We start from the raw sequence: 12263 nt of genomic DNA, 5'->3' as shown, positions 1-12263 counted from the left end.
GATATTGTGCGGGGGTTTTTTTTTCAACATTTGCTGCATTAGCATCACTGACATGGTTTTGCAGCCATTCATTAAAGGAATCACAACTCCATCCACACACACACACACACACACACACACACACACACACACACACACACACACACACACACACACACACACACACACACACACACACACACACACACATAAACAAATCCAGTCAGACAACAACTCGTAAAGGAGGGTAAATACACCCATGCCGTTGGACTGAAAGTCTTTAATAACCAAAAAAATTATCCATACAAAAGAATATGTACATTTGTTTAACTGAATAGCAGTTTATGGAAATGATATAACATTGTTTCTTTTTTTTTTCTCTCAATGCTTCCAGTCTAAAACTTTTCAAGGCTGAAGGCGGCGGGTCCATCTTTGTCGTGGGAGATTATTCAGAGGGACTATCCGGGTCCGGCGCCCCACGTTGGATATCAGTCTAAGGAGTTAACAATATTCATGTGCCACATTCAATATTATCAGGAAATAAATCTATGCATCGGTTTACATTTCACATATATTTGTAGAGACATAAATAAAGCAATAATTGAATACCAGTGCAGGAAAGCATTCAGAACAGGGAGACACAGGACTCGATCACAGACAGCAGGATTTTGTTAAAAAAACAACAACAACAACAACAAAAAAAACAGACAGGAGCCTGAGAGGGACATTCCAGAACACAGGATTACATTTAATCAACCGAACGTAAACGTCAGCGGACCGGATGTTAAGAATGGAATTCTTTGTCGGAGAGTTCATAAACAAAAATCAACAACAAAGGTGGATGAAAGAAATAATCAATTGCACCGTTTCCCTGCCATTCGCTGTGAGGTCCCGCCGTCCACCTGTGAAATTCACGTTTAAAGCCTGAAGGAAAAACTGAGCGTGTGCAGAGTGCGCGTCCCGTCGGCGGGCGGGGGATCGGCGAGACGTCTCCGTAGCCGGCCGCCCAGTCGCTGCTTCCACCTCACTGCGCAACAGCAGAAATCCTGCTGTGACCGAAAGCTCATTGGTGGGAGCGTCCCAACTGCGCACGCGTGACCATCTGCATGCTGATGACTGTCTGACGCTCGCTTATGTCAGAGTCCGAAAGCTCCCTGCTGCACACATCCAGTGACATGCACCCTGAATGGAGCTGGGAAATCATCGTGTTCGTCAACGGTGGAAGTGCTGGGACAGTAAGCTGGGAATGAAGACAATGTGCTGAAGATGCTCTCTGGTTGCAGCAGAAAATGGATTTTTAACTGAGGTTGTACAGGGCTGTAATGGTAATAATAGCCAGTAAAGATACACCGATAAGACGACTCTGATCAGTTTCCAGTTTCAGGTTTTTGTAAGGCTTTTCTTGCTAATAACGCTCAGATCTATAATAGAAAGCATTCTACCGACATCCAACCCAGTGGGCTGACATCTGAAACACCAATGGGATGACTGGGTTTATTCCTGACCTTAGAGAGTTACGAAAGTAGCACTTTACACTCAGCCTTCCTGTTATCTGGTGAAAGCTTTGCTCTCTCTTTCTCTCTCTCGCAGCCTGAGTCAACCCCAGCACTGCAAAAACTACCTTGGTACACTTAAAATAAATCAAAACTATCTAACAAGTAACTGTTCAGCAAGATATAGGAGCTTGTTTTAAGTAAATAATTCATAATATTTCATCCATAATTTAATATGGATGAAAAAAGGACAACTTCCACCAGCAGATTAATTCACTTATAACATTGGAAAATGTCTTGGCATCAGTGAAGCGAGTAGTTTTTTTTATTTTTATTACCAATATTAAGGAATTACTTAAAACAAGCTCCTACATCTTGCTAAAAAGTTGCTCATATGTTGGCTTCGTCTTATTTCAAGTGTCAAAAGATACATTTGTTTCGACATGCTCCAACATGTCGCAGAAAACACTGATTTCTTTCAAAACTTAAATCTGCTTCTCCCGACTTCATCTTAAACACCTCAATGACACTAAATCTAGCAAACTTTCAATCTTCTTCTCACAGCAGGAACTTCCACACTGAAGAGTTTGGGTCAAGTTTGTAATTGTACGACTGGCAACCAATGAATAGATTCTGTTTCTCTTTGCATCTCTACTGGAAAACTAGATGAGAGTGGAAATGTCACCTGAGTGGTCCCACGTAAAGTCTCGCGTAATTGTTGAATTCATAAACGGATGTCAAACTTGTTAATTGAAACACCCGATGAGCTGTTTTGGGCCATTTTTTATACAGCTGTGTAGCTGCTGGAATCAAAACAAAAACACTTTCTGTCCCAGGACTTTCATTTGACTTTTCTAACTGGAAAGATTACTGGGGGGAAATGTCATTAATAAGTGCAAATCGGTTCATCCGGGAACAGCTGCTGCTCAGAACCACACTCCAGTCTATTCAGTTCATCTCCCTGCCTTGTATCTGTTCAGACGATGTGCAAGTTTTACCAAGACTCCCTCTGGCCTTCTGCCCTTCTCCTCCCCCCCAAATCTCATTTGTCAGAGTTCTTGCGCGGCCGGCGGAAGCTGGACATGTTCTCGTTTAGTGCATAGATGCGCCTGTTGAACTCCTCGAAGCCCGCCACGTCCAGCTCTCCCAGCACCTGTTCGTCGCACTCCACGGCTACCGCGTGGTCCACAGGAATGCAGTGGTAGTCGTCCAGCCGGGCCTCGTCTGTTAAACCCAGCCCCACCCCTAAGCCCAGCCCCGTGGCCTCTGTGCCCATGATCTCCTCAGCTTGCTCCACGGAGCAGTGCAACTCCGGGACGAGGCCTAACGGCGCCTGACCTGTTGCCAGGGAGCCGTTCATTGCGCCTGTATGGTTACTGGAAACAGTTTCCTCTCCAGCTTCCTGCACTGCGGAGGAACTGGATGCCCCTGCGCTACTGGCCGGCCGTTCCTCAGATTCTTTTTGTTTATCCGCTTCCCACCCTACGCCAGCGGTTTTATTTTTCTCCTCTACCTCTCTGGGCCCAGCCTGCTGCTCCCCCTCCTCCTCCTCCTCCTCCTCCTCCTCCTCCTCCTCCACCATGTTGGCCGTGCTGGCGTCAAGCGACGAGGACACATGCTTTGGTGCCGGTGAAGGTGGTGTCAGGTTAGCTGGAGGCCGCTCTTCCCCTGCGGCTGCCTTGTTGTTTGGGGAAGGCGTTGGCTTGTACTTGAGCTGCGCCTCGGCCTCCGAGCTCGCCCTCTTCCTCGGGCCTCGGTCCGGAGAACTGTTGTGGTGAGGGTAGCCCGTTTCTGAGGTGGCGGACACACCCAGCTGCAACTTGGAGGGCACTGGAATCGAGCTGGAGACGTGATGTCGGTCGCTGCAAGGAGCAAAGAAACAAATGAACAAGAAAATACGATAAAACCGTGGAAATAATGCTTCTGTGGACGGTAGAAAAGTCCATATACGGTTCAGTGCTTCAGTATCTACATCCTAGCACAACACACTCAGCCCCCTTTACTCCAACACCCCTAAAAAGAATCTACTTTGACGTTGACCTGACTTTGTGGCAAGTTGGAGATTCTGTGTGTGTCTGGGCAGAGAAAAGTTAGTTATAAATAGAACAATTTCGACATATTTTCATAACATTGGTTTCATGTGTTTTTGCATGGCTAAACCCACTGCTTCAATAAAGAGTTGCTGACGGCATCTTGTTCTATTTTTGCTTAAGTATTTTGGCTTGTGTTTAAAGCTGAAGTATAACTTTTATAAAAAACAAAATGTTTTTTTTTACATTTTGTTAAAATTATCAATATGTCTCGACAGTTTAAGAAAGATAATCTGAAAAAAAAAATCTAACTCCTCTGCTTTCTCCAAGTGCTAACTGGAGAAATACGCCACTAAGAAACAACCAATCAGAGCCGGGGGGAGGGTCTTAGCGCTGTCAATCATTCATGTAAATGCTGCTCACGCCCTTCCCTGGCTCTACCAACAGCAGAGCACGTCAAGAATGCTAAGGCTAGTTAGCATGGCCACTGCTGACAGTGGATAAAACCTCTTGGCTCTGATTGGTTGTTTCTGACAGGGAGCTGAGTACTTCTTCAGACCGCAACAGTAGCATCAGGAGGAAGTGGAGGAGCTTGATTGTTTTCAGGTAGGGATACCTTCGTAAGGCACTGAACGTTTAAGGTAACCAGAAGAAAGTGAGGTTTCCAGAGAGAGCCGATGCTTATCAGCACCTCGGCAGCGCGGCTCCCAGCTACTTTGCTTCTAATCCAGGGGGCAGCTGCGGCTCTTTGTAAATCACTCCACTTTACAGCATTCAGAAAGCATTTTTGCAGCCTCTGAGGCTTTACTCATGTTCTCTTGAACTGGAAGAGCGCAGCAGGCGTCCACCAAAGTATGTCAGATATTTTCTTCTAAAACAGATAACAGGCTGGAGATGTGGGACACCCCGCCCAGCCCCCAGACTGGAGTCATAAATCTATCTAAATGGGGGCCTCACTGGCTCTCCTAATAGCCAAGGCCACGCACAATTCTCTGGTCTACTTAAGTGCTGTCTTCAATGTGACTCCATGCCACGTTACACGCTCACATGTGTCGGTTAAAAGGCTTGAGGACGGGCCTCTGCTTGTTCAGCTGGACGTCCTGTCATAACAGATAAGTCTCCTGTCACCTGACATTTACCGAGGAAGAGCAGCTCGCCGACATCGAGAGCGCACGCTTTCAGGGTCGGCCGGTCGGCCGTCTGACGGACGCTTTTACTACCAAACGCGTGACGGCTTGTCAAACGGACCCCGAGCCCGACCCCCGCAGACACCCTGCTGAGGTGGTCCTGACCGGGTTCACAGGCAGGACGTCCAGCCCAAGACAGGAGACGCCTGTCTCGTGTTAAGAGAAACCAGTCAACTTCAAAGTGGGTGTGTTGCAGTGAAATCAGAACCATCCGTAGAGTAAGGTTGCAGCGTGGCTGCCGAGCGAGGATGCAGCGAGGCATGGCTGACTGATGGGAAGGAAGCAGACAAACATGCTGAGAAAGGTTCACCAGAGTCGGTGAGAGGGATCGTCTGTGCAGACGGGCATTTCAGCAAAAACACGACGTACAGCGCAAATCATTCGCCTACAGAGAGAGAGGGTTCAGTGCTCCTGCAAAAATAGTTCAAATGGAGAAAGAGTCTCTAGAGACACAAGACACCAAGGCTGAAAAGAAAATGTAAAAAGATTTGTGTTGAAAATAATCATTCAAACCATATTTAGCCCTCTAAAGACTACCCTAAACATTGAAACTTTGTTTATTGGAAAATGAAGGCAAACACAGATTGGCTGTACCTCCAAGAGGCGGGAATAAAGACAACCACAGATATTAGCTCCTGCAGAAGTGTCGAGACAGTTTTCACTGAGCATCCATTCATTTCCCCCCAGAATTTTGCACAGCTGAATGGTTGCCATGGGAGATTATAGGAATTCTCAAACCTTTTATGAAAGAATCAAAAACATTCTCCAGATACGTTTTTGATGAGGGAATAACTTTATAAAATGACATAAAGATCAAAAAAGATGATTTCACATAACACTGCCCCTTTAAAAACAGAATCAAAAAGTATCACGAAAACTCGACTGTGCCGCTCTGGGCGGCGAGCCATCTTTACTCGCATGAATACCGGACACTGATAGTAGCGCCGCGTGCTGCAGGTGAGCTGCATTATTCCCTTCCACTCCACGTGTCAAACTGAGAAGCGGTGAATGAGTAAGTGAGAAGACTGGGTGTGTCTGCGAGGACCTGAGCCAGACAGATCTCTGGCCGGCCATAACATCTGCTGTTTCAAACCAGTTCAACGGTTATCCGGACGTCATGTTTTGCTTGAGTGTGGCTAATTAGGCTACATGCGCAGGATAACAGTCCGCGTTTGAGCAGATTAGGAGAGATGGAAACGCGGAACAATGCCAAACAGTTCCTCAGGGTCGGGTAACTGTGATTCTTGGTCTGCTGTGTGACGGTTCAAGTATCGCTGTTTCCTTTCTACAAGTAAGAACTGCTTAAACAAGCATCTCCTTGGATAAATGAATAACTCAGAAGGTCAAACACATTTTTTTAAAGAGGGAATGTTAAAAATTTTAGAGACAGGAAGTGGATCAACAACTGATCAAACATTCAAGCACTCCCTTGAATCGATCCTTTTGTAATTTGCCCTAAATTGAAAGAAGTAAAAAGTCGACCCTCTTCAGCAGCATTATGGAAGATTTATTGAAATATTGCTCCAAAACTGCACACCAGAACTTGTTCTGTGCAACTTTTGTATCTGTAAGAAACTGAAGAAGCAACGCAAAATCATCATAAACTGGAAAAACGTTCTGCTGGTTTAATATGATTTAGTAACAGGTTAAAGTCTCTAGGAGAGTCAGTCTGTGTGTTGCATATCTTGAGCAATAGTTAGATGGGCCACAAGATTCCTACGCCTAATTCATCACAGAAAATATCACACCAGCTGCGTTTCCACTACAAATGTGCGCAAAACTGTCAATATTAAAAAAAATCCCAATTTCACAATCGCGGTTTTGCCATTAAATAAGAAACGCAATCAAAAACACGCGAGTTAAGTTTGTTCACGCAATGTGTCAATAAAAAAAAAAAAAAAAAACATGCCACACTATCATCATCCAGCTACTTCTTATCGTCGTTGTCTTCAATGTTTGTTGACCACGTGACTCGCGTGATGCAAAAAAGTGGCTCCATTGCAGTTTTGCGAAATAAATCAACCTCGATACGGTCAAAAGTATTTTTTTAAACGTCAAATTGCACAATCATGCGGTCAGTAGAAACGCAGCTACTGAAGCAAGCGCAGACTCAATTCCCTTTATCCTGCTCTCCTCCTTTTCTGCCGATGTAAAACATTTCAAGAGGAAACAAGAATTTGGTAAGCCAAGCCGTTCCAGGGGCCAACCCGCCCTCGACGGGTTCCACAGCACGTCCCCCTGTTCATGTCTGAATCCCGCTAAGAGCCAAACGCCGGGGCCAAAGCAAACAAGAACAGATAAGATTTGGTCCTTTGAAGTGTCCTGGTGATGTCCCTGCAGTGCTACAACAAAAAGCGTGTTATGGTTTCATCTGCACTGCGGTGGGAGCTAGTTTTGGTTTTTTGCTCTAACAGCGCAACGATTACTGACTGTCAGGCCTTTGAAGACGGGGAATAACCACACGGCACATCGGGCGTTGCGATTCAACCATCTGCTTTTTGGATTCGGACGCCGTCTCGGAGCTTTAAAAGAGCTACAGTTGCACACAGACAAAGAAGAGTAAAAAACTATCATGAGAGCAATTAAACTCTTGGCTTAGTGAAGCAATGAAAATTGTAATGTTACCATAGTATGCCCTGGTGTCCAGAGAGTTAATGTACCATCACAGCGATCCAGGACAGAGAAAAAGAAACATTCCTGGTTTCGCCCTTTAAGTCAGCCATTATTAGGAATACAGAAAATGCACAGCCACCTGTCAGGCTCAATGAACCTTGCAAATTGTTTATTTAATATTTATATATATTTCACCTTTATATTTTTCTCAGAGCAAGGTGCAGCTGTCCACATATATCAGGTGTTGAATCAGCACCTTTCCTCTGCTGCCGTGTAAACAAAGCGTCACTCAGGGAAACGCGGCGGATCTGAGGACGCCGAGAACCTCCAGAAAACTCTCGGTGGATTCGGAGCATGTTGAAGCTCTTGGCTTTGATCTTGCAGACTGCGTGTTTTCACAAGCAAAGCGGTTTTCTGGTACCGTCCCTGTCTGCCTCGGGGTAATAGATTCACCATCTTTCCGCTGGTTCTCATCGTGTTCTGCCCGTTCTTTTTGTCTGCACCGAGAGTCTCTCTCTTTTGCCAAGTTATCGGTTTTCTGGGGCAACGCGGTTTGGAAATGTATAAAGATAAGATCAAAAACTTGCCAGAGGAGAGTTAAAAAAACCCAACAAACTTTTGAGCTTTCCATCAAAAACCGTCTCACTCGATTTGCGCACAATATTCAAGATGATCCCAGCTCACTATCAGTGTTCGTCTCGGTGTGTTAAACAGGAATCTCCCTGCAGAAAGGATGCATGCTGAAATACTTAGAAATACAGGGTTGGCTCTGTTTCCAAACCTGCTTTGGAAGCAGCTTCCTCTCTCCCTTGTGGGATCCTCCTTGTTTGGATGCGTGGAAAGAAGAAAAAGGTGGCACAGAGGCAAAGGAAGCAGATTATACCGTCTGTCACAGTCTAAGGGAAAAATTACCTGCAGCTGCCATTTAGTCTTTCTATTCATCCATATTTCATAAGATGGTCCCAAAGCGAGATACTGTATCTGAATTTATTCTCTTCCCCGCCTCCAAACCAAACCACTGGAGTTTATATGGAAAGGAAACGGTGCAAGGGTGCGTGTTAGAAGAATATCTTTCCTGAAAGAAAAAAAAAAAACCGGAGAGCTCTGTGGGACAGGAACCATTTCCCCTGGAGACATGAGAGTCTGACTCCTTTCAAGATTCTCTGAATAATGTTTTCCAGGTTGAACGAAGGACGTCTTTCATTCACGTCAACAACGAGAAGACCGATTAAAAAAATTGAAATATTGCTAAACCTAATTACTTCACATAAAGGTTAAAAGTTAAATTTTATTCAGAGTACCAGATTTAGTATTTTGCTCATCTAATTCTAACAAAGCATAGAAATGTTGTTTTTTTGACCAAAAGAATACAGATTTGATAAATATCAAACTAGTGTTTAGTTATTCAATCCAGATTGATCAGATTTTGACAAGGAGATGAACTTTAAGTTGATTGAAAAACAAAACTGAAACGGCCATTTAGTCCAGTACAGCTAGGAAGTGGACAGCATCAGTATTTTCACAGTGTTGTCAAAAATTGACAGCATCTTTTTTTTTTTTTTTTTTTTTTAGCAAATATAGTTAAAGAAAATGTGATCTTCCATTTTCCCCAGTGACAGAGCGTTCACGTGAACAGACTTGGTTTGAATATTTTGCAGTGTTTATACTGATCTGACATTTGAATAGAGCAGACACGCAGCTGCAACATGTATGTGATTGGCTAATGTTCGTACAAGGCATCTAGCAGGCTTTATTAGCCGCTATGTAATGGTTACAGATGATGTCTTCAGATAGCTTAGTTCTCCTTTCTTTCCAGGAGTTGGGATAAGTGCAGCTAATCACACATTTCTACACAGTTTAAACCATAACCCATATGAAAAACATCAGAGATTGATGGTGTGTTACTCTGATTTTACTGTATAAAGTCATATTCTGGACTCCAGTGAGCGTTGGTCTGTATCCACAGATTACAGCAGCGCTATTACAGGACAAAGGGGTCGTTCGTTTTCAGGATACGTAATCTACGTAAACGGTCCAGGTGTCGGAGTAACAGTCCTAATGCATAAAAAAAAAAGGAATAAAAAGTTGAGAAAATTCAAAGTACATAGCTTTAATAAAAACATGTTTAAAACTGTCATGACAGTATGAAATGAGACAGATCTCCTCCGTCTCCTGTCTGTGCTGCTGCTGCTGCTGCCGTCGACGGTCAAAAACAACCAATCAGAGGGGGCTGGTGAGCGACGAGTGCAAAGAACATGGCTCCTCCTGGATGTGACTGGTTGTTTGTATTTAGCACTGGGAGAAGGCAGAGCAGCGCAGATTATGCGTCTCAAAGATTATATGTCTCATATCATGCTGTCACGACATAGTGACACTTTCAACAAACACGTAAGATAATACATTTTTTAAAGTTCTAGATAAAAAAAATGTTCAGAAACCTGTGGTGGAAAGACCTATATCAACACAAAATGGGCAACGAACGAAGTACTTCCTTTCTTTCTTCACAATAAGAGCCTGAGACACAGAAAGCAGAGGGGTTGCAGCATAAAACACAAACATTGGATGCCCGGCGGTAATCGAGTTTCATCCCGTCAGTCGGACAATGGACTCTCTTCACACTCAGAAAAAAAAATTAAAATGAGAGCGATTGACATTTTCTACTTGAGTAAGACGGGACGGTATGGTGGGGAGTACATATTTCATTAGGTCAAAGTTCTCCTAACTTTGAAAAACTTAAAAAATCATACATCATAGCAGGCAGCGAGTGCAGCTTGATTGTGTAAAACACATGGTTGAGACCAGATGAAATACGGTTTCCATATGTTTAAGCTTATTGAAAAGGTTATGTGATGAAGGAGACTTCAATGCTCCAACTCACAGGAGCACAGCTGCTCCAACGCGGCGATAAATTCAACTTCAACACGGTTTTCAAACGTTTAAATATGCATATTGGCCGAACGCTGGTTGGGTACGAGAGGAGAAGTGTTAATGAGCTGCATCAGACGGAATACCTACGAGGAAAATCCTGGCGCTGAGTGGTTTGGACAGCGCCGGGATTTGTCCATGTAGGGACTAAATGTGGGGAAAAGCAGATCTGCGCCTTAACCTGATGCGCCAGATGGTTCGTTTCACAGAACCATCTGGGAAACCCTCCATAGAAACTGTTTGGAAAAGGTCAGGCACCTTTGAAAATACTTAGCAAGTGACTGAATGAGGAATCTGTCAAAGTCAAAGGAGAAGCTCAACTTATCCCAAAAACTAAGGGGAAGCCTAAAAACATGGCGAACACGAGATCACGTGACGTTACGCTCGTGTTTCTCTTGTGGTTCTGATCTTTTCACTTCTCATGGCACCAAATTCTTCACTTAACACTTAGAAAACTAAAGTTACATTTTTCAAATATTAAAATAGATTGTAATGGTCCAAACATATGCTGCTGACAATGTTGCAGTCGGTGTTTGGTTTAGGCAAGACGGGAGGAAGACGGGGTAACTTAGGAGGACATAGGACTCCAGGAACATTCACTTGTTTCTTCTAATAGGCAACGTTTGTTTAGCCACACGCCTTCAGGTCGATTAAAGCTAACGGAAAGAACGGACAACTGTAAGAGTGAGATACTGAAAGGGAATAATTTCATCACTCTCTGTAGAGTCTCCTCCTGCAACAGCTCAGTCCAAAATTATTCAGATTTAGCTTTAATCTTTTTTTAAAACCAACATGTTTCTTTTGATTGGGAGTGTTAACAATTTTTGGAGCAGCCAAGCAAGAGCCCTGACTTGAATCTGGGGAAGGAGCCAATGATTAGGGTGATGGCAAAGAGCCAAAGCTCATTGCAAAAGACAAAAGCATACAAAAAAAAAAAAGGAAATATACAACAGGGTTTAATTTCTGTAATTTTACCTTGCCATTTTTTGTTCAAAAGAAAACCAAAACGACATTTATGTGGTATTATTTAAAAAAAAAAACCACTAGTTGTATATTTGACAGCTTGGGCATTGCCTTCCTATGCAACTCCAATTGATTCTCATCAACCTTTGGTGATCCGTCTGGGCTTCCTCCCATCGACTTGCATTCCTCCGGTAAAATCTCTACCGGGCCAATCAGCGGACAGAAGACGTTGTGAACGATAACGTTGATCTTCTGCACCGTTTTAGAGTTTTAGTTTTAGCAATGGAGGAGGAGGAAGTGAACAAACTCGTTCAGTCCAAGTATTGGATTAACATCAACAGATGCTTCACTTAGCTTGGAGCTTTTCTCTGCGCAGTGGAGGATGGTTGTTTGTACCAGCCTGTATATTCGACCATAAATGGCTGCACCATTTCCTATTGGACGCAAAATTCTTTGTTGAATGAAGATCGCTTTAAATCCTAATTTGTCAGGATTATTTTTGGCTTAATTGTGAATGTGTCAGCTGTTTGTTTGGCGCGACAGTTTTACAGCAGCCTAAAGAAGTGTTACACCACAAACCTCCATTTTTAAAATATCCCATCCACTCACACTCACACAAACACGCACAGCTTAAGGGTTTTAGGCGCAATGCTTTCATCTCGTGTATCTTTGGGCCCTTCCATTTCCCATTACGCCGGGGGGGTGGAGGGCTGTGCGGTAATGGAGAGCTGATTTGGGAGCTCCGACTCTTCATGGCTTCTTTTCTTTCAAAACAAAAGATTATTCAATTAATGTGTGAAATACACATTTTCCCCTTTGCTGACCCTCGGAGGAGATCAGAGGATCAAAGACAACTTTGTCTTTTATAGGCCGGTGCGGCTGAAGTCTGATTCATACCAACTCCTGGGTTTACTGGGGGTCACTTGCAGGTCAGAAGACGACACACAGAGATCTGAGCAGCGATAATTGTGGAGGGAAGGAATATTGCACTAAGAGAAGTACTGGCTTTTCTTTTTGCATGAGAACAATGTGATAAATCTTAGCTGCATGGAGATTAATTATGACAATGAATT

The 12263-nt window shown here is 43.8% G+C and overlaps 1 protein-coding gene across 1 annotated transcript in view; it reads right to left on the bottom strand.

The window, feature by feature from the left end:
- Positions 1 to 217: 217 nt before the first annotated feature.
- The window catches only part of uvrag (UV radiation resistance associated gene), a 136962-nt gene continuing 124916 nt past the window's right edge, over positions 218 to 12263 (bottom strand). Inside the window, exon 15 of the mRNA XM_088012301.1 lies at positions 218 to 3334. Within this exon, the coding sequence (XP_087868427.1) occupies positions 2515 to 3334 (820 nt within the window). The 3' untranslated portion in view covers positions 218 to 2514. The remainder of the gene's footprint in view (positions 3335 to 12263) is intronic.

Source organism: Poecilia mexicana, unplaced genomic scaffold, assembly GCF_051168715.1.
Source record: "Poecilia mexicana isolate PSO_F unplaced genomic scaffold, ASM5116871v1 scaffold_14, whole genome shotgun sequence".
Taxonomy (NCBI): Eukaryota; Metazoa; Chordata; class Actinopteri; order Cyprinodontiformes; family Poeciliidae; genus Poecilia; species Poecilia mexicana.
Note: the sequence above shows the minus strand (reverse complement) of the source record. Positions and strands in the feature narration are given on the sequence as shown.